Genomic DNA, 23998 nt, shown 5'->3' with positions numbered 1-23998 from the left:
TGAGATAGGGAACCAATCACAGAACAGGGGGGAAAGCAAGACGATGATGAGCTATGCACAGATGCATTTGATAGACATCCGTGGCACCCAATAAACGGATCTGGGCATTTTTTTCAAATACGAGAAAATTAACGTTTGGTACCCAGACCACGTCTCATTGAGAAGTGGTGGCGCTAGCCAGGCTAATTTTTTGCATGACCTTGAGCAGAACAGTAACGTTTTCAGAATGTATTAACAACCTATCAAACATGATGATTTCACGCAGGGTTAGTGCCACCTCCGTAGACAGGCTCTGGTGTCACAAACTCCATTTCGGTGAAGACAAACTATGAAACATTGCCGTTGCTATGCAACCTTGACTGGGGGAGTCGCGGCGTCTGAAGCGTGCGTTAGCTTAGTGCTTCTTACTGATATATTTCTACTTTAACGGCACCGACAATCAAAAAACCCAGTGGAAACTAGATGGCAGAAGTGTGTAGGCCAATCGGCCCACCATTTCTTTCTACTTCGCCACCTACAGATGTTTTACCGGTATGATATTTCGAAACGCCATGTTATTTCCCATAGACATTCGACGCCCGGAAGTTGGATGGATACGGAAGTTACGGAGGCGGGACTTATTCCGGAGAGGTCTATGCTTGGAAAGCGGACATCTGGGCACATTTCGGATTCTACGAAGTTAATGGGAAACTAGACAAGACGTAGCCTACACGGTAAAACCTGTAAAACCTGACACACTAAAATCAAGCACGTTGGCAATACAACTAACTTCACGAACCATGTCGATCGTTGGCATGAGTTGACTTTGTTACTGTGTGTCCAGTATGAGCAGGGTAGGAATTGAGTTGGCCGTAATCCCCTTTTGAAAATCAGAGGTTTACAGGCCACGGTGGCCTTGGTGTCCCCTTCTTTCAATGTTCTGTTTTGTGTCAGACTAATAACGATTTTTATTCAGCCTATGGCCTGTCAAAATAAGCATTCACAGCGCAAATTAATTTAGTCTTTTAAGAGCTTTTTCTCAGCTTTTAAACAATGTTAGCCGTTAATTGCTGTGGTGAATGGTTCATGAGAATAGTAAATAATATAATTCAATTCAAGGTTCTGCGCCCATCTCCCTACCCATTCATATCGGTGGGATATCTCCAAATTTGGGCTTTAAGTTTTACAATGTGTTTAAATTATTAAACTTATTAAAATGCCATATCCACTACCCTGTACCATTCAATTTTATTTTATTTAATGATATTTATGTCAAAGATACAGGAGAGTGATAATATACACAGCAGCCAATAAAATCTGTTGTTCAATATCTGACTGCTTGTATTGCCTCATGACCTCAAAATTTGCCTTGTTGTGTGCAGTAGAATTTTGATGCAATTTAATCGAATCGTTACCTGGTGAATCGTAATCGAATCGAATCGTGAGGGCAGTGCCAATGCACACCCCTAGTCCTTTCTATAAGAAAGGTATCGTAAGAGCCTAATCTTTTCACAGAAACCCTGAAAGATCTTTTCATCCATTGTCAGCTTTAGAAGTGAATGGCCACTGTGGTAGAGGTCTGCGCGGGACTGATTTTTTGTCATTTTTAGTCCCGCTCCCGCCCGCATCTGTAACATGATGTCCCGCTCCCGCCCGCTAAAGCCCGCATGCAGGAGGGATAGCCTATTCAGTTTTTCTTTCCGTCTCACGAAAGGAGCACATACACCTGAGAAAGACTCCAGATGTCATTTTCTTGGTTCTGAATGTAGGCTAACAAATGAAGTAGGCCTAGTCTGGTGCCCTCTGTCATGCTTTCGATCTTTGAGTTTTGACAATGAGCAGCAGGAACAAATTGAACCCACGTAAACGACAATATAGGCCAGTGGTTTTCAAAGTGGGGGCCGGGGCCCCCTAGGGGGCCACGAGGGAGTGCCAGGGGGGCCTCAGCAAGTTGGAAGGAAAAATAAAAGCAACAAATACATTTTAAATATATCTATTACTATGAGGGTTGTTATACAATGCCATTATAATAATTTGTCGCATATCTGAACATTATATTGTCCATGATAATGTATACTGTAGGAATAATGATAATGTATAGGAATAATAGTAGAGTGATAGCTCTCATATAGCAGAAAGACCCAAATGCAATTTTTACACACTGTATGCTCCATCGCAAAGTGCTTGTAGCTAAAATAATTATTAGAATTAACTTAATGTATTTTTACATTTGCCGTAGTATTGTAGATGGGTTTAATAACACATCAAGGGGGTCCTTGGCCAGAACCTAGTGGTATTTTGGGGGCCTTGTCGTGGAAAAGTTTGGGAACCCCTGATATAGGCTATAGGCCTGCTATCTGTCAGTTATGCTTAAACCCCGTTTTTTAATGCTGCCTAACAGAACATCCAGCTGAACAATAGTTATGAACAGTACTTTAATCATTTCCATATTTAATTTTACGCACATATTTAATTTGCGGGAGTGCAGTGAATCATCGGTTTGTCCCGCACCCGCGAACGCACCTCTCTCATCCCGCCTGCTCCCGCAAAGTGCTTTCAAAAGTTGTCCCGCGCCGCACTCTTCTGTGTCCGGACCCGCGGGTCTACCGCGGGAGTGCAGACCTCTACACCGTGGCCCTGCATAGTTACCGGTAGTCTGTGTCATGCACTAGTGAACATTGTATTTATTGACCATTGACCTTATTAAATAGTAATTGAGACATTACATCTCAGTGTTTTGTAGTCTTTAAGATTTTTAGGAGAAGTTTTATTATTTTTATGCATGAAAATACACAAAATGACAATAATGGGAATCGAATATACTCTAATCCAATGCAATCTAATAATATAATATAATCATGGCCCTACTACAGCTAGTCTCTTTAAATCTGTTCAACGCTCGTGTGATGTAACATCTGTACGCCATACTTGTCAGTCACCAAACCGCCACACTGCAGCAATAATCAACAGACAGACTGACCATCCCGTGGGGTCTCACCTCTGTAGCCCTCCGTCCCCCCCGGTAATCTCCAGATGGTGACCATGCAGAACAGCAGCAGTATTGCCCGAGTGACAGCCCTCTGCACCGCTCTCTCGTTCATCCTGCAGAGACCAAACACAGGGAAGACATCAGGATACGAAGGACTCAGTCACAGAAAAACAGGAAATCAATCAACGGCAGTAATGAAATGAAGAACAAAGAATGTCTCGAGTTAGGAATAGATCAATTGGCTCAATTGATGGATCGAGAAATTGAATCCATGAATGGAAATCCATTTTTGCATCCGAACTTGATCATACATTATCCAAATTAGAGCCATATCACCAACAGCTGATTATGTTCCTCTGATGCTCAAGTTAGCGTGAGGTGTTATTTTAGGGTTGCTGTAATCATATACGTGTCAGAACATAAAGGATAAGGGCTAGATAATATATCAATAGGGCTAACATCCACGGTGTTCAAGCATCTTAAAGTCTTTTAATCTTTTAAGTCTTGGTAATTTCTTGACTGACTTTAGACATGTTTGAGGCATCCTGAATATTAGAGTGGTGACATCTTAAATTAAATTAGTCTGGGGACAAGTGTGTGAAAATCTGTCAAGTCTGTGAAAATCTGTCTGAAGCATGGACACAGTGGCAAATGCTGCTAAACCTCTCCTATCTCCCCTCTCTCTCCATCTCTGAGTATCTCTCTCTCTCTCACCACACACACACATACACACAAACACACACAAGTACACACACACACACACACACACACTCTCTCGCCCTCCGATCCGTTGCTGACAGGAAAGGATCTTGTGTGGAGAGGGTGACAGGAGCAGCGATGTCGGCCCAGCAGACAGAGTATCGCCCTACAATACGGGCTGCCGGATTACACGCTCAGTTTCACCCTTTCATCTAATTGCCTTCCTGTCCCCACTCTCTCTTCCTGCCCCCCACTCCAACCCCCCCAGCCTTAATTGACATATTGATTAGGCATTCCTTTACACAGGCTATTGAGTTTGCTTCAAACTTGCCTCTTTTGCCAATGCTGTTTTGATACCATGACTTTGCCCTGAGGTATGGTTAGAAGGCAGTAAGAGGCTGACAGACAGGTCACAAAGATTAATTATTTTTCTCAGTTTGAACGAGAAGGATTAATTAGTTATGAATTAAAATATATTATTGGATGCAAAGATATTACTAAAAAAAGTAACTGAAATGGAAAACCAAAATAAACCGAATGCGCTATTACTAATTGTAGGTTTTTGGACTAAATGTTTTTATTACTGAATGATAGAGAAACAAGACTGGAGTTTTAAAAAATACACCTTATCGTTACAGGAGTAAACCAAGGAATGCTGTATACATCTGATGTGGAAATCTAAAATAATTTTCATATAAGTACTGGCCTGGTTAGCACGCAGACCTTCTCAATTGTAATTGAGAGTGGGTCTGGAAAAGGTTCACTGACTTACAACTTCAGCAGGGGCGTAACTAGCAGTGAAATTTAATTGGTGCATTAAGCACTTACCAAATAGTTTCAGAAGTGTAGCAATCTCATAAACGAACGTTTTAAATGCAGTTGTTCACTCAGTTCAAAAGAAATACATGTCCATGCCGGATTAGCGATGACATTTGAGTGCCTGTGTTTTAGGAACATTGGATATCGGCTTCGATGACCTTTTGGCCAGACGAACCTGCAGAGGAGCAAATCCCAAAATTCGCAAAGGTTCATATGGGTATTCCAAGGTATATAAGTACACTGACATTCTGTGAACTAATTTAGACAACTGTCCAGCCATAACATTCATTCCAAACAGCTTGAGTTCAGGGTACTACACATTGCTGTGTAATGATCTCAAAGTTCAAAATGACATTAAATGATCTCATTTAATGAGCGGTGTTTTACAATGATGCTCCCAGGACACACATCCCTGTCTGAGAGCAATCTTAGCTCTGAGATTCACCTTGTACCCCTACAGTACTGTACATGTATCACCAATGCCTTGGTAAAGTCAGTTAAGACATGTGGGTTTTAATTTGATGAGGGAGCATTCACATAAATTCAAGACTCTACCCATGTCCTACATAGAGTTTTTGAATGGCTGCCCTCTGGCAGGCGTCTGCGCTGTCCTCTGGCTAGCACTAACAGGAGGAAGGCTACCTTTACTTTGGACTTGAATATTCTCCCATCCCCCTCCTTCTCCCTCTCCTTGGACTACCCCCCCCCCCCACCACACACACACACACACCCCTGTCTGTCCTGTTCTTGCTTTTGTCCTGTCTTATATGTCTTATATGTCACTATGCCTACATAGGGAAACTGCCCCTCGGGGATAAATAACGTTTTTTGAATTGAATTGAATTAAATTATATTTGTCTAATGTTCAAATGATGTTTCACGACATGGGAGCACTATCTTCCATTGCTTTGCTTGCTTGCCTTTGTCATTAAGAACATTATTATGCATGATGGGCGGCCACTTGAGAAAAGGGCAGATGTATGCACAAGAGTGCTGCAACTGAAATTGAAATCCGGTGAGGGTGCAACCTGCCGAGGCAATCAGTGTTAAAGGAGCATCCAATTTACAGAGTCAGCTTCTAATCGGGACTGCCCAGTGATGATGTCTTATCTTGAGCATTGCAGAATGCAGTGTGAATCCTCCAAACAAGCTCAAGAAGACAACAAAAAGGGACAGAAAGAAAGTAAGAAAGAAAGAAAGAAAGAGCACTACAAGACTTTTTGATAGACAAGTACTGTTGGATAAGTGTTGCAGCAGGATAGTAACAGTGTATATGTTGATATGTGGTCGATATGGCCAGGATGTTGCTTATACTAACACATAAAACGTTTTTAAAAATTTTTCTACATTGGTGATTACAGTACGTTCAATGACAAACACACAATGCATAATAGTTTCCGTATACTTTCCATCTACCAACCCTCAAATGTTATTTCCTGTGTGAGTATCCATCAGTGAAGCCTGTTTAGTTCATCATGTGACTAGCAGCTTGAGCTTGTTTGAGACTGGCTTCCTCAGTAATGCACTATAAATTCATTACTGTCTATTATCCCCACTCTCATGAAACACAGAGATTTCCCTAGCAAAATGTGACCTGCGATAATGTCCTGACCTTTGCTACAGTGACTAGAATACGTAATCAAATGCATTGCTTGTATCTACTCCCCTTTTTATGCACAGAAATCCCCTATACAGTAGGTCACCTCAGTCACATAACAGCTCAGCTCTCTTTCATCATTTCCACCTGATATTATGGATTCATTAAATGCAGAATTCATGGAAGGCATGACAATTAATCTGAACATACTACCGGAATTTGTTGCCTGCTAATTGTCTCCCTGGACCCAGAAAACTAATTTCAAAGTACTGACCAAAGAGGAATTGCTTGTGTGATACTATCTATTGGGAGTATTTCCCTCTTTTTCTGATGACTTTGATGGAAGAAATATACATATATAATCATAATCAAGAGAGAGAGAGAGAGAGAGAGAGAGAGAGAGAGCTCAATAGTTATAGCAACCATGACCTCTCTGATGTATTACAACGTAATGTGACTGGGCCTCAAGTCTGGTACCAGCCTGCAGTCTGCTATAAAACTTATTTCCCCAGTTCGACTGGCAGAGAAGCACTCGGCGATTGTGATTGTGTGTTTTATTCTAATACAACCTCATGTTTAATGCATATGTCTTTGTCACAAGATATTCCCCGGGGATATATGAAAAATGCATGGACATGGTGGCCATGGGCATACTAGAGCGAGAATATCACACAAAAAGTCTGAAGGATTGCAAAAACAAACCAAGTCTTACTACACACAGTCACTGGGGAGACGTACATAATTAATCCAAAGTCTGGTGCAAAGACTTTTTTTTCTGTGTTAATTAATTTTTGCCTTTGTAGCTTAAAACAACAACGCTTCTTAAAGTGTAATCACTTTTGTTAACATGCCTCTGCATAGACAGCATAGGTTTTTATCTTTCTGTTAGCAAATGTGCTTTTTGTCTTTTTACTTTTCACTCAATATGTTATATCAGCTGTTACAGCATGTGAATAAAGCTACACTGTATTTCTGAACTCGTACCAATAAAAATCCATTTCTCCAGATATTCTGCTGTAGTTATTAATTGTATTCTCTTTCCTCACAGAGAAGGAAGAATAGTGTGATGACTATGCATATGATGACTAGGCACATAGATACATACATACTGTATGGTGTCTACAGTATGAAATAGAGACAGTTATGGGAATATCTAGTATATTCTGTGCAGGCATTCAGAGATAATAGAGGGTTGCACATAAACAGATTATGGGAGCCATCTTCTAAATCATACAGTAAGGTTTTTTTTTCCAACTAAAACTATTGAGCTAACTAACCTAACTTAAAGCTAACAGACTTGCCCTTCAAACACCAACAACATCACAGCCCCAAAGATTATAGAGCACTACATGGATGCAAAGCAGGACAATGACTGCATTTAAATGATAATAGTCAGTGTCAAGCATGATTGTCTGTAATAGAATCTGACTGAAAATAGGTTAATCAGCATGGTGTCCACTCGGGTTCAGGACACACTTCATGCTTATGACGTACCAGAGCCTTGTTCTACTCGCAAATCTTTGGTTGGCACTGACAAATACTGTCTAGCATTCTAACTGATTCTGATGATAGCCTACTGTGTATCTGGTAGTACAAGGCTGTAAAAGCTGTTCTTATAATGAATATACTGGACACATGTGAGAAGGAAGTCTGTTATACCAAGAAAGTATTACTTCATAGCCAAGTTACTTTTTAAAAACATGCTTCAAGAGGTGGCAAGTTGTCTCATATGGTCTCTTTAAATGTCTAAACGCAGTGAGCTGCCTGCAACAGCGGCACTCGGAGAGCAGTGAGGGGTTAGGTGCCTTGCTCAAGGGCACTTCAGCCGTGGCCCACTGGTCGGGGCTCGAACCGGCAACCCTCCGGTTACAAGTCCAGAGTGCTAACCAGTGGGCCACGGCTGCCCTATACATGTAATATTAACACATTAAAACAACTTGCAAGAAAAACCCAAAGTATCCTCCATTTCAGAGCATATGCTATGAAAAATAAGCAAATTTCAGATGTCTGCAGGGGGTGGGGGGTTGAGTCTAGGCAGGTTTGGATTTACTGACAATCACTCCCGGAACATTCCAAAACTTCTGCCCACATCTTTGAGAGTGTCTGAGAGAGTCTTTCAACAAGCTCTATTATTATTAGCCTACACTGTAGTGAATTTTGACTCTGAGGCAACAAACATGAGCAAACACGGACCAGCCTACCATACCCTGTACCAGTGCACAAATATGGAAGAGAAGTGAGCAGGAAGTGAAGGAGACAACGGCAAGGAGGGTTCCACTTAGGTAGAGAGAGTAGGCAATCCTATGCATTTCATTCTACTCTATGATTTTGTGCATTTTCTTAACATGAGCCTTCATAACATGACATGACCTCTTTTCCAGTCTTTTTTCCCCTCTATTCCCCTTTATTGTTCCTTTTTTTTTTTTCTTTCTTTATTCCTTTCAATTCTCTTCCTGTTGCATCATTTCCAACAAGCGAGGTGTTTGCCCTGAGCTTATTTTTAAGCAGGTCAGAAGCACCCGGTATGTTAAACAGGCAGGAATCTACACATTCACTCCGCTCCTGTTAACATGACATGACACCTGACACTACTATTTGTTGTTTTGACATCTAGGCGAAGCCTTGGCAGCCTGGATCGCACATGTCACAGCCTGGAATCAAGAAACAGTCCAAGCAGCTGGCTATCACATTCCTGGCCCTGAGATCTAAAACTGTTAAATAAAACATGGTGCCAATCCAATCAAAAAATAATCAATTTATTCATTTAGCCAATGTTTTTTTTTTTTTTTGCAATAGCATCTGTTGACTGAATAAATGTGTCTCTAGAATGAAAATGTATGAACATGTAAATGATTCAATACGAATTTTACACATCAACAGATGGCATGAGAAGACATTTTTTCCCTTTTACCTAAAATAAAATAATTTCTGAGATCTCATCCATGTTGCTGTATTAATGAGAAGAACCATTTGGAATGATCTTTTGAAAGATCAGAACCACTTTTAGACAGCTTAACAAATCTTTTTTTCCAACATGTGGCCTGTTTCCTTTGATCAAGTATTACTGCTCTCCTACCACTTTTCCTCTTGTGTCTCCTTATATACTGGCTAAATAGTGTGAAATTTCACTCAATGTCCTTGGAAAGAAAGAAAGAAAGAAAAAGAAAAAAAGAAAGAAAATAAAGAAATAAAGCACTACCTGGCACCATTAGGAATCCCACATAACCACCTCGTTCGCACCAATCAATTTGACTCTCACACTCTCGCCATTTTATAGTCTTACCCTTTTCAAGTGGGTCTCATGATACATATGCTGCCTATTTTTGATCTGTCTGGACGCATTAATTATGAATAATTTTTTAGTCCAGGATCGTATGTCTCACCAGCTGGACTTTTAAGGGCGAGGAAGGTGGAAGCAGACAGTGACAGTCGCCGTGAAAGCTTTTTGATGTCTCCATTAAGGGGGGGGGGGGGGGGGGGGGGTAAAGCAAATGGCTTCGAAAGAATGAGTGGGTAAAAAAGAAGGACGAGTGTGTCTGGCTTTTTAATTGAAGTCTGCTTGTCAGGCACGATGTATGATGACATAGGTTTTTTAATTGCTCTCAAGTTGCAAGCAAGTGGGTGTGATACTCCAGTCATGGTTTGTGATATTTCACAGATTATATGGTGAACTGAATAATGAAATAGTTTACAGCAGTAACGTTTATTAGTTTAGTTGACAGGGATGTACAGAACTTGTTCTATACCAGAGTTAGCTATAGTTAGCTAATTTGTATTTGTTCAATTCAATTCATAATTGAATTCTATTTGTGGTGGTAGGTTTGCAGAATTAACTTGAATGCAACAGTTTTTAGCAAATTAGTGCAGCGTGTTTATGATGCTAACCAGATTTCACAATTTAGTACAACCTGGAAAATCATTGTGTGGTGGTCAATGTTGATATTGTGGTTGGCCGCCACAAATAAGTCAATGTATGGGAAACACTGATTCTATACCATTCCATTCTATACTCCATGTTATTTTCACTAGTGCAGCAATGCCATTACAAAACATGTATGGTCTATGCTCATACACAGCAGGTCTGAAGTCACAGTACATCCAGCATCGGTCGCCATATTGTTGAGGTCAAGCTCTGCTAACTGTTTTCATGGCTGCAGGCACACTGAGTCTGTAGTCAGACACCATGTTGTTGTTTTTTTAAAATATCTTGTGCATTTCATATTCAAACAGCGTCACTCTCGACACAGCACTCACTTGGGATCTCAGCAAATACCAACCAAGTGTGAAGTCGACTGGATAAATGCAACACACAGACAGACAAACAGAGATTCCTCTCTGCTTTATAGACATATACAAAAACAAAAACAATTTCTAATCCTCTAAGCACGCGGGGGGTGGGGGGGGGTTGAGAAGGTTGAATCAGCAGCTTGAACACATGCCCATCTGTTCCTTGAATAAAACTGCCTTACATGTCAGAGAAATATCAGAGAAACTTTACTCAGGTATTTTTACAGCCAGTCTCAACTTGTTTGCGACATTCAGTACAGTTAACTATTTGTATATATGTGTGTGTGTGTGTGTGTGTGTGTGTGTGTTCAATCCATTTAAAGTATAAGACAAGCACAACATGTGAGATTCTATAAGTAGGATGTCGGAGAGAACCACAGAGACCTCAGCTCTCCATCACAGTTTTAGCGCATGTGGGCAACACTCGTCTTCTTCCACTAATCGCAGACCTAAGTCACTGGACACTCGTGGCCCGCAGAGAACTAAACAAGAAGCCATATGTGTGTGGGAGTTTAAGTCTCCGGAGCGTTGACAGCTATCCCTCGCCATCGGGTTTAATTTGCCAGCGGCCAAGGAGTTTAAAATGCTTCTGTGTCAAACCTTTTATTTTTAGTCATAAGAGACAACGCTGAGTCAAACTCACATAGAGAGGAGTGGGAGGTGAGTAATATGTCTATTAAATAAATTATGATACATTAAACATATTAATATTACAATTAAATACAAGTTCTATTATTGCAATTTTTTTAAAGCATCAAACTTGCATGCACTCCTACACCTGAACAAATATACCAGTATATATATATATATATATATATATATATATATATATATGTTTTATATATACAGTATATTTATGTTTATAGCAAATTCTGATATTGCTGATTGGTGAGAGAGCAGTGTCCTTAACAGCAGTGTCCATGTCCATAACCACACACTTAGCAGCGCCTACGGAGACCTGTGTCAGACCTGCTGCCGTTTCCCAGTCCCACCAGAATCCCATTTCTCCACACTCATCTCCTGTCTCTCTCCACTGTCCTCTGCTGGAGTGAGTGCACTCACTTTTTCCAGTGCGCTCCAGCATTTTCCATTACCAGCGGGTCAAAACCAGCATCACATGGCAACTAAAAGATGGAGACACTCCCATCACCTTCCCAGTCTCTCTTAATTACTACGGTTGCTTAAACAATACTTTCAGGAAACACTTCCTAGAATGACTTTAAGTTCTGGTTTGGTCTTATGGACCAGGAAAATGCCTGACCAGGGAGGAAAAGCATCCTATTTGCCTTCAAACGACCTCTATGCATGATGGCACAACTCATTCATGGGCAGACAGCAGCAAGGAGGAGTGGAGAGTGTTACATTACCAGCATCAAAGCCACACCATCCAGACAAGACAGTACCACTTCATATGGACAGCCAGAAAAAGACACATAAAAGCTTTGAGGAGTTAATGATGTGTTTTTCCCCCTTACTGACCTATTACCTCTTTCATCAAAGTGCTCAGTTTCTACTTAATTTTAGAGCTGCTGGATCAAAATTAGTCCTTCAGTAATAGCCCCTCCAATATTTTTTTTGTTTTGTAAGTCACCGTGCAGCTACATCTAGTCTAAGCTAGGGAATGAAAAATGTAACAGAAATGATTACATCACAGGTCTCAACTCTTGCACTGAGTAAGCCACTGACAAGGGTTCCTTCCCCATTATCCACACTTGAGCACTTAGACATGTATACTATTCATGTACTCTGCATGGTTAGGACATAGTTTTAAACGTGTATGTATGTGTGTCTTCTGTAAGATAAACAACAATTAACTTGTTTACTCCTTGCACTCATGATAATAACAATGAGAGGGGTGGTTGTCAGGTAATTGTTTACACTTTATTTTACCAATTTATTTGTAAAACAACACAATGTTTTCACACCTGTCAGTATTCTCACAAGGGCATATGATTATAATTGAATAAATCAGCAAATCACACAGTTGACTAATAACTTGAGACAAAAAATATCAAGAAAATGTCTCTGAATGCTTGAAATCTATGATGTGTTGCAAATACTGACAAAATCCCTTGATAAATACACTTCCATTGTTTGCATGTTTGCTTAAACACTTTTTCCTGCCTTCAACCCACTAGCCTGCACTATCCCTGTGAAGCACTTCATGACCCTGGCTATAGACTTTGTTAAACATGCACTCAGCTTGCTTCTCTTTTTGCAAATTTGGAATGTGTTTATTAATGTCATAAAATCTTTATATACGTAGGTACCCTTAGCCTAAAGTGTTACCAGAATAAGCAACCAATGAATGTTTGAGCTTAAGGCAGTTAGGACACAAGCTAAAGGCACACTGTACTCCTCAGGAGTCTGGGTGAGAGAACCATAGTGTTATATGGCGATGTGCTGAAATCCAGACAGACAAGGTCAGAGAAGACAAGAAAGAAAGCTTTATATGATGGCAAGTGTGCAACTTCAAGTAAGGTCAAGCCTGCAAGTTGACAAAACAAATGCTAAATACTATGGCCTTGGCAGTTAGATTTGATCATATTTATATTATGTACTGTAGATGATAAAATCCTCAAATCCTTCGCAATTTAATGTTAAGAAACATTATTCTTACATTGTTTCATCATTTTCACTCACGGGATCAAAAGAGTAAGAGTATATATCAAAAGAGTATATATATATAATATATATATAACTGATTAATTTCGATTAATTAATTTGAGAAAAAATAACTGATTAAAAAAAATAACGCAGATTAATCGATTCTGTATGGCCTTTGACCCCGAGCCGTTCTAGTTAGTAACCATTACTGTAAAATAAAGGAGAGAGAAGAAAATGTGCTGCCTAGATCATTGATTGGACGATAAAAAACAGCCTGATGGTGTTGACAAAAATAAAGTGTTGATTAAAATAAAGTCCTCTGCAATGTCTGCAGCAAGGAATTTGCATATCACCGGAGTTTGTTAACTCTAAAGTCGCACATCAATGGAAAGAAATAGTGTTGACATTGAGGGAGTGTTCATTTATTTTCATTGTGTCCCCTAGGTTATATCTGTGGACTAAAATGCCTTGTATGTGAAAAAAACTCCTGCCCGAAGCACTTTTGAATTTATTTCCTCAGCATATTAGGTCATATCATAGATTATTATATTTGAACAGTGAAAATAATAATAAAAGAGTTTTTGAATGTATTAATTTAAGAGATTTTGAATTTATTCAATAATTCATTTGAATTTAAATATTCAAAATACTTTCTCAGCAAAAATTATATATGCGATTAATTTAGATAAATTAATCACAGAGTATGTAATTAATTAGATTTTTTTTTTTTATCGATTGACAGCCCTAATATATATACTACATTTGCCCACACAGCTTTACACAGAGTGATGAATACCTCCACATCTTTACTTCTGAGAAACTTTTTTTTCTTATCCCCATTTGTGGTTCCAGTTCACCTAATTAGTTGTGAAATGTTCTTCCTTTTGTATGTCTTTATCATAACACAACTTTTCCAGCCTTTTGTTGCCCCCGATCCCAACTTTTTTGAGATGCGTTGCTGGCATCAAATTCAAAATGTGCTAATACTTTTCATGAAATAAGTCAAATTTCTCTCCTTCAGCAGTTGATATGTTGTCTTTGAACTATTCTACATTGGGTTGACATGATTTGAAATTCATGGCATTGTTTTTTAGTCATTTTACAAGGCATCTAAACTTTTTTGAATTCGGGTTGTACAATTTACATTCCACTGCATTCTGTACTGGAAATGACACCCTTTGGAACAGTGTCATGTAGGGGCAGCATTGAGGGCACTCCATAATGGCACCCTATTCCAATGGAAGGGTACACATAGGGCACGGCAAGTATAGGCCATTTTAGGAGCACCTTACGTTTAAACTAGAAGGGCACTCATTAAAGGGGAGCTTGGCAACTATTTCAACGTAATAAACCCGTTTAGAAATAATTTGGATGGTTAAATGACCTGTTCCGGTGAAAATGGTGACTTTTCCCGCTGCCCCTAGCGTCCCCAGGCGGAAAACCAACCTTGCAACATTGAGACTACCATCCCGGAAAGAGAAGTGAGAAACAAGAAACTCGTTTTAAATCGTGTTTCTTACCTTGTAACATCCACATTGTCTGCCGAACAAATGCTAACTGTTTTGCTAGCTTGTAAACAGATCCATGTGCTTTATCGTTACCTTTTTCCACAGTTTGAAATAGCATAATGCACAATTTCTCCAGCAGAGGAGGAAATCCTGCCAAGTTTCCCTTTAAGCAAAGTCCTTTTAGGCAAGTCCCTCCACTCGGCGGCCATATTGCAACGCTTTTTGGGCACTCATCGGGCATCCTCTTCGGCAGAAATGCGCGTGAGCAAGGCTTCATGACACCAATCTTGCTCCAGCTGCGAGTTCACAACACATGATTGGCACAATGTCTTCACAACTCACCATATGATTGGCTCAGTGTATTCACATGTCGACGTTTTGCCGAGGAAGGGGTGGGATATGTGTAGACAACGGCCATATTGGCGTTACAAACTAGCCCCATGCATTTCTATGGAGGATTTTTTGAGTGCTGTGTCTCCACATTAGAAACTCTCTGCTTTAAGACATGTTTAAGACATGTTATTGCTTGAAATGGCACTGAAACTTTTTTCTCATTTTAAAAGCCAGCCAATAGGACCCTTTGAGGGCACTTTAACACGTTTTTTTTCCTCAGCCATGGGGTGGGGGGGGGCGGTCACACACCAGTGCTCTGCTAGTGAAGCTATTGAGATAAAGACATCAAGCAAGTGGCACCCAAGGTAAACACTCCCTTGATCACCATGGGGACAGAGGCAAGGTTCTATCTCACCACCATACTATCCCCTACCCCCATACATCCTTTGACATACACTGGGTGATTCTTTTCATAAAGACTGGTGTGTCTTATTGCTTCCTAGGCCTGCCTCTCCATCTTTACCTTTCCATAATACCATATCTTAAGCTCATACCAGAATACAAGAGCGTATTCTTTTCATGGTGCAGACACCACTGTGCTTGCAGGCAATGTGCTTCACAGAAAAACATGAAATATTAAAAATATTAAAATTGGATATGTTTCCATAAGTAATCATGCCCCATGCAAGTTATGCTTTATGCACGTGTAACATGTTTTTTTTGTACTAAATGTTAGCCTTAGTTTGAGGAGCAATACCAATAACTTTATGCAGTGGACATAATGTAGTTCAGGAGTCTGGAGGAACTGGAAGCATATTTCCATGATTGAATTGGGAAGGATATAAAAAATATCTTTAATATCATCCTTCCCCTACTACAGGGAAGTAAGTGTGCTTACTGTAACTCAACCACACATCCTTTCAGGAACAGCAGTGCAACACAATGCCTTGCTATGGAGAAGAAAAGTGTTGATCCTGGTTACTTGAGTTCTTTTGCCCACAGAAAGGGGGGGGTGTGATGGGAGATGTCGAAGCGGCCTTCTATTTATAGCTGCTTTTGTTTTATTTATTTATTTTTTGGTGGTGAGCTCACATCCAGGGGTGAGGACGATGCTCCGAAGATGACGGGGAGATTATGTAATGCTTTTAATTAGCTATAGTGACTGATATACCTGTTAGGCAATTATCCCCCAGCACCGCTCATCAGCAGTGACTCCCAGAGAGCGAGACGCACCCCTGGTGTCATAAATCTCCCTAAATTACTTTTGGCATGTCGCAAAAAAGGCAAAGGAATAGGTTCTGCTGTCACCAATTTACTTTAAAGCTCTGCCAGTGTGCAGCCTTTCCAGTAAATGAACAGCTCACAGATCAGTGTCTACTGATACATGGTTTGCCATTTGTTTCTCCAAATGGTGTTTGGAGGTTAGAGTTGTATACATTTCAGCCTGTAATTATTCATGCATTCATATTCATAAAACCATTGATTTGATAAGGAAAGAGGTGTTTTATAATTTTGAACTCTATATTTCTAAATATGGTTACAGGATATTATTATCACTATTAACATAGAAACATAAGGGAATCCCATATTAACAAAAGGGAATCAACCCATTCCCTGTGTGTCTCGCCGTTTTTATTTTCTTTATTTAGCTTCAGTCTCAGCACCTCAAGCCCTGTCAGGCCCTGTCAGCCATCTTACATCCCATTAAATGCCAGTCTCATGTCATATCACATATATGCATGTGACTATACACTATCCTTCCTACCCTCAGGTGCACAACTGCTTAAAATGTAAGGTAAGGCTGGATATAGCCACTGTGAAATTAAATTATTTTTAGAGAATGCTGTAAATTGTTGGCAACATAGGGCCATCTAAATATTAATACTTACATCAAGAATTGGTCCTAAAGAAGTTAGCTATTAATTACAATAATTTCTATTGATGATAAGTAGAATAAATGGGAGCAAACAACCAGAAAACATGCACTCTGTTGATTATGTCAACAAGTGTAGCAACAAACTACCAAAAGAAAGAAAATATTATTAATGATAAGTAGATCTACATTCAAAAATGTAGGACCAGAGGAGACTTTTTTTCACCATGGCAAGTCAGAGACAATAAATCGATGGTTGTTAAATATGTCAAATAACAAGACGTGTTCCTCCTTCGTTGTCGTGTGATCTCGATGTTGAATGACTGAAATGGTATCAATACAAATCAAAAAATCTATATTCTTATGCACAAACAGTGACTAATTGTTGACATTGTTTTTCCAGTGTCCAGAGATAATGGTAAATATGCAGTCATAATCCATATGTTGCTCTTAGACATACGCATACTCACTAACAAAATAATCGTAGATGGCCTGTCTCATCTGTGTGTGTGTGTGTTTGTATAATCTTCTGGTACACTGTTTTGATGAAGCACAAGAACAGATGTCTGTATTCTCCCTCCGTAATAAACACACAACCTTGAGATTGTGCATTTCAAAGATTTTCTTTTACCAGCATTTGGAGACCTTGGGTAACAATAGCTGGAGCAGAGAGAACCAAGGTGAGCTGGGAATCCAAGAATACAGACAAATTTCCTCGCCCAAGAAAACCATGTATTGTAAGATACTGCCTAACTCCAGACAACAACAGAATGTAATGAATAACACCTGGGCCTCTTAGTAAACAAGGTGATGCACTTGGTAGAAGAGAGATGCCAGGAAACAGATTCTGTTTTCCTCACTATTTTTTTTTCTTACAGAGAATACAAACGGTCCAAGCCTCGTTTTCTTTGCAATCAGGGAGCAACCCTATTTTCTTACGAAACTACATCCACATGTCAATGTTTGAAATGGCCATTGTGATGAACTTGTAAGGCAGTGGGGATTTGATAGACTAAACTAGATTTCCATATGCGTGTGTGATTCATCACTAAACTACCTACAGTACACACCAGTGACAAATGGCAAGGTGTATCCTTGCCCTTCACTGGTTATCACACCTACTTCCTCACTGTGCAAAAGCAGGGTAGGAACAGCTCTCTAAAGCAAAGTTTTTCCAAGGTCATTTCTGTCATGCAGTGTATTATTTAACCCCTTTGACATCGTTGTACTGTGTATGGAGTTTTAGGCCCGATTCACACCAAAGATTTGCGACAAGATGAAAACCGTTGCAGAAAGAGTTGCAGCGGTGTGATTTAAATGTTGCACGTCATCGCCAGCTGTTGCAAGCCGTTGCAAAGCATTCACCATGTCTTGTCACAGTTGCAAGGTTTTAGAATGTTGCAGCTCATCTTGTTACAAATCTTTGGTTTGAACCCGCCTTTAGATAGATAGATAGATACTTTATTGATCCCCAAGGGGAAATTCAAAAATTAAACACAGCCAATCATAATTTGTGCTAATGAAAGTTATAAAACAAGAAGGGTAAGGCCTCTGACCATTTCACATCGATATCAATAAGTGTGAATGTCCTGTGTGTATGGGTACATGACCTCTGTGGCAGGGATATGAGCAGGGGAGTGGATAATGTTGAACGTTAAATGTAATTGGGTGGGCCTTGTGTGCATGAGACACAGAAAGCATTAGAGTGTTTCGCCTGAACCAACAAGGCATTGTTTTAATATACAGAGTGAAGACAAGTAAGGGAATGGGGGAGAAAGAAAGAGAATGAAAGAGAGTGTGAGGGACTGAAAGAGAGAGAGAGAGAGAGAGAGAGAGAGAGAGAGAGAGAGAGAGAGAGAGAGAGAGAGAGAGAGAGAGAGAGAGAAAGGGCACTTAACAAAAAAAAAATCAATTTAATTATACGTACAAGCTCAGTGGCAATTCAGGCGAGGTGTGTGCATACAAGCATTAAAAATGAAATTGCATTTTCCTCCCAATTTCTTTTTTTCTCAGCTTTCTTTTCTCCTATTATTTAAACAGTTCAATGGCGATGGCCAAAGGAACGGCCAAAGTTATTCTACCCGTGTCCAGCTGGGGCTTTTAATCCACGCTAAGTGACAGGCTAATTTGTGGAGTTCGATTGCTTTCCGAGCTCGTTTGCGCCAAACACCCCCCTCTCCCCCACTCCTAGACATGAAGGGTCACTGAAAGTCTTTGAGTGTTCCTTTCGAGCCACAGTGGACACCATTGCCCGGAGACCATCGCCCGGTCTGGGTTAAGGTTGTCTTCGGCGATGGCAACAATGGCTCAGATGGCTAAGGCTGGTTTTAACACCTCTAGTCCTGCCATCACATGGTATCACCTCAGCTGTAGCATGTAGCTGGCAGGCTAGTGTGAGAAAGCATGCCCCTCATAGATGTACAGTAGTGGCCAGGCCAGTGTGAGAAAGCATGCCCCTCATAGATGTAGTAGCCAGGCCAGTGTGAGAAATCGTGCCCTCAGATGGGTCCAGAATTAGCCTACTGCAGACAGGACGTGACACAGGGCCACACACGCCATGGCTACAGCGTTGTGCTTCTTGTGAAGAACTCTGAAATCAGAATCGATTGTTGTAGAATGTTGTGTCCAGTCATGATTTTGGACTGTCACTGATCAGACAGAAGGTTTAGTGTTTTGTGGTTCAACCACTGAGCAAAAGTCCAATTGGATCAAAATATAAAAACATTTCACTTATAGTACAGACATGAAGCTTTCTTCTCTGATGCTGAATCATCCTAGACCATCACGTTTGACTGGGTTTTGAACCTAACATCTCATTTTCTCTCTCACACTGTCTGTGCCCTCCCCTCTCTCTATCACTCTCTTTCTCCCTCCCTCTCTCTCTCTCTCTCTTATCATAACAGCAGGTCTCTCTCTTTCAGTCAAATGTCACACTCACACACTCCCACCTCCTCCCCCTGTGATCCCATCCACTGCCTTATGACTGATTCGAGCATGAGAGGCACTTAAAGATCAGACAGAGAGGAAAAAAAGATGATTAGTTCAAAATTAAATTACAACTTCTGCACCTTTTTTCGGGGGGGAGAGGGAAGGAGAGATGGTGGAGTGGATATGGAAATGCGCGCTTGTGGAGAGAGCTAATGCGTACCGCCCTCAGATCTGAAATGAGGGGTCTGGCTAATGATGCAGCAGCAGAGGCAGAGATGGCTGAGTGAGATTGCCGGTGGGTTTCTATATATGCATAACCACATTGCATGCTATATTTGCATGACCACACAGACACACACACACACACACACACACACACACACACATGCACATTTACAACCCAGCTGACACAATTACTTTACTCCACACATATGCATTTGCTTGTACGTTCACACACACACACACACACACACACACACACACACCATTGTTGACCTCTCTTTTTTGTTTGTTTCTGTAACATTTACTGGAACACACAGACACACACACATATAAAGAGAGAGAGAGATAGAGAGAACAGAGAGACAGAGAGGGAGAGAGGGAGGGAGGGAGAGAGAGAGAACGCACAGTTCTAGCACACTCCAGCAGAAGCAAAGAAAAAAATAATGTATTAAAATATATGTAAATATATGAGAGCCCAGTTAAATGTGAGAGAGTTAAGTGGTGTGGTGTGAGGTCTGCTTAAAGCAGGGGAGCTATCCTGAATATGCATATTAGTTGAATATGAGTGTGAGATGAATTTCACACATCTGCCAGATATGAACTAACATGCTGGTGTAAATGGTATGTGCCGAACATACAACATTTATACAACATTTACACCTCATTTTCAAAATACCACAGAGTGAGAAAAATGAGAGAGAGAGAGAGAGAGAGAGAGAGAGATGTGGGGAGAGATGAAGAGAATTGCCAGAAATATGAAAAATGTCTTGACCTACATTCATATTTTATGTTTTATTTTTAATAAAAAATATATTTGTAAGAATGTGCGGTGTTTGTGTTTTCTAATGCAGTACCGCACACACACACAAACACACACACACACACACACACACAAAGAAGAAGAAAATGCTCATAACTTAAAGTCTCAGTACCACCAACACAAAATCTAGCATGGTCCTTCAGCTACGACCCAGTCGATAATGTTGGAGACAGATATTGATGTGTAAAGAGGAGAGAAGAAAGGTAAGTCTCCCACACTGATCTGGGATCATTAAAAAGTGAGGAACTGGGGGGGTGGGTTGGAAGCAGGGACTCACTTCAGCCTACCCCACCACCTTGACTGGACAAGACAGCTGCTGGTGGGTAATTGGCTGATGTGCTGTGTGTGTGTGACCACCAGGACTGTCTTTGTCACCTCATTACTGTCACTCAAAATGCAACCAATTCTCCCTTGTATAAAAGGCCAATTCACCAAGCACTTTGATGACACACCATGACGGCAAGTATTGAAATAAAAAGCAGCAGCATTTCATTGGGATGCCCCTAACATTGATTGATTTTAAAGGCAATGATGCAGCAACGCAGTACTGCATGACATTCTGAACTTCACATCATGAAAAGTAAAATATGGAAGTTTGTAAGTCACATGGTTAATGTTACTTGGAAAATGCACTTGTCCAAACAATAGGGGGAATCATTTGAATCGGAATCTTCTCAGAATAAGGTTAGTACACAAGGCTATTGCTATTACAGTACATGTATGTCATGATGAATGAATTGCTATGCCATGTAAAAAATAATGGTGGCTTAATCATCAACAGAGCTGCAATTACAACACCAACTCGAGAGGTGTTGGCTGGCTTGCATCATCCTTCAGGTATGCGACCACACACAATTAACGATCTGGACAGGAGACTGAGCACCCACCACGTAAAGATTCTGATCAAAGTCCTAGATGTCACAATCTCATCAATGTGTTTGTCAACAAATGTGATCTGAGATCAAAACAAACAAGTGCCACATGTGTGTCTGGTTATTAGTCAAGCAGATGTTGTGTCAAAACATCACACATACAACAATGTACAGCCACGGGACCACAGGAATTCAAATGTTAAATATTCAACATGTTTGCATTACTAATAACAGTATACATCAATATTAATATTAACATGAATAATAAACACCAGAAATAACAAGAGTTTGACAACAGGTATTTGACTGCTGGGATAATCTCAGAAAGGGAGGAGGCGGTGTCTCAAATACCTTTAACCAAAGATTCTAGAGTGTGTATATAATCTGCCCTTTAATCAAAGATTCTAGAGTGTGTATATAATCTGCCCTTTAATCAAAGATTCTAGAGTGTGTATATAATCTGCCCTTTAACCAAAGATTCTAGAGTGTGTATATAATCTGCCCTTTAACCAAAGATTCTAGAGTGTGCATATAATCTGCTTTATCTTTGACAACTCGGAGGTATTATGCACAGAGTAGCCTACAGAAGAACAGTACAGAAGTCTAACTGGTTATAATACAGACTTTGGGCTCTATCTTGCACTCCAGCGCAATTGACTTTGCGCAAGTCGCTTTGTGGGCCGATCTAAAATGGGGTGGTCTGTAGTAGCTACATTACTCATGGGTGTGGTTTGGGCGTAACGTGCAATAAACCAATCAGAGCGTCATCTCACATTCCTTTTAACAACAGGCACGCTAAACACTAAATGTTTAGTTGACCAATGCACGAACAATACCGGGAAACGGACAAATATTATCAAGGCTTTGAATGTTTCCATCTGTGCACAGAGTGTCCTGGTCTGTGGCAGAATTGTTTTCTGAAACTGCAAAATATCAACAGGGACCGTTTGCGCCGGAACACGATCCCTCTTTTCGCTGAAACGCCCCGGTGGGCGCACATGTACCTGTGGAGGGAAAATTCCAATATGTGCCGACTGCGAAATAGGAACGACAACAGCGTGAGTATACAAAGTCAATTGCGCTGGAGTGCAACACAGAGCCCTTTATTAGAACTGGGCGGTCATCAGACAGAACGGTCAACATAAACAGAACAACGGTGCTTCCTCTTTGCTTCCAGTAGCCTTTGCTCTTCTCCTCTTTTCTCTCCTGTCCTCTCCTCTTTCCTCCTCTCCCTTCACCTGGCCCTATACCCAACCTCTCCTCTTCTCCTCACCACCCATGTCCCATCTCCTGTTTGCTCTTCTCCAATCCTTTCCTCTCTTCTTCTCATCTCCTCACCACTCGTCCCATCTCCTTTCCTCTGTTTTCCTCTCCTCTAATCTCTTCTCCTCTCTTTTCCCCATCTTTGCTCTACTCTGCTCCAAGAGATCACCAGGGTTGATAGGAACCATCAGCTATGGAACAGATCCTTTAAACTCCTAAACCCATCATGCCTTTGCTCCTCTCTCACTTTCTCTTTTTTGCCTTTTCTTACACCTCAAGAATCTTTAACTGTTCTAATGCTCTGTATGGTGATACACACTGTCAGTTACTGCAATGTCATAGGTCTATATTAAATATGCATTTGATAATTAATTGATAATACAAGTAAGGCATACACCTTTAGCCAGTAAGTGTATTAGCTACACCAATGGAATCAGTGTCATTAGCACTTCACATGATCAGCTGAGCAGCCATATTTTAACAGGGCAAATATTATAAAACTCATTATAAACTTATTCATTAAGCTCATGCTTTTATTCAAAGCAATTTACACTGAGGGATAAAGGAGAACGTATAGTAATACATTACTATTCATATCATACAAAACCAATGAGGAACAACCTCAGATAAAGCTCCAGTGCAAAAGCACCCTCTCACATAGCCCTTTTCCACCGACAGAGAAGCGGTTCCCTTCCTGTTCGCGAACCAACTTTTGAACTGTTTGGATCATTTTGACTAAACAAAACCAGTTCAGAATGTGGCACTTTGGTTGGGAGCTGGAGCCAAAATATAGTTGTTTTTTTCCTGCGTGTCATTCTACCGTTCAAAGGGGAGAAATGATTTTTCCCTCCTTATGAACTGTTGCAACCATGAGTAAACAAAACTAGTCAACTAGCGCTACACTGTTGACTAGCATTTTCTGCTGTTTATGGGACAACTGTCTTATCGTCCTCCTGGTTATGCATCTCATTAACTTTTGTTTATGGACGCAACACCCTCTGTTGATGACGTATCCTTGGTTCTGTTCAAAACTGGTGGAAATGTGGGCTTGTAACACCAAGGTTGAAAACATTCTGAACTGAACCAGTTCAAGAACAAGTTCCCTGTTGGTCAAAAAATGCCCAAGAGCCAGTGAGTGAGCTGAGTGTAACTATCTTCTGTTTTGTGTTTGAAATCCAAACTTTATTTACAGATGTCAGACA

The 23998-nt window shown here is 40.5% G+C and overlaps 1 protein-coding gene across 1 annotated transcript in view; it reads right to left on the bottom strand.

Annotated features, from left to right (window-relative positions):
• LOC121696907 (chemokine-like protein TAFA-2) overlaps nucleotides 1–23998 on the bottom strand; it is a 46234-nt gene that overhangs the window by 14428 nt on the left and 7808 nt on the right. The window contains exon 2 of the mRNA XM_042078016.1: nucleotides 2978–3081. Coding sequence (XP_041933950.1) covers nucleotides 2978–3080 — 103 coding nt within the window. The 5' untranslated portion in view covers nucleotide 3081. The remainder of the gene's footprint in view (nucleotides 1–2977; nucleotides 3082–23998) is intronic.

Source organism: Alosa sapidissima, chromosome 22 (assembly GCF_018492685.1).
Source record: "Alosa sapidissima isolate fAloSap1 chromosome 22, fAloSap1.pri, whole genome shotgun sequence".
NCBI classification, from domain to species: domain Eukaryota; kingdom Metazoa; phylum Chordata; class Actinopteri; order Clupeiformes; family Clupeidae; genus Alosa; species Alosa sapidissima.
This window is presented reverse-complemented; position numbering and strand designations above follow the sequence as displayed.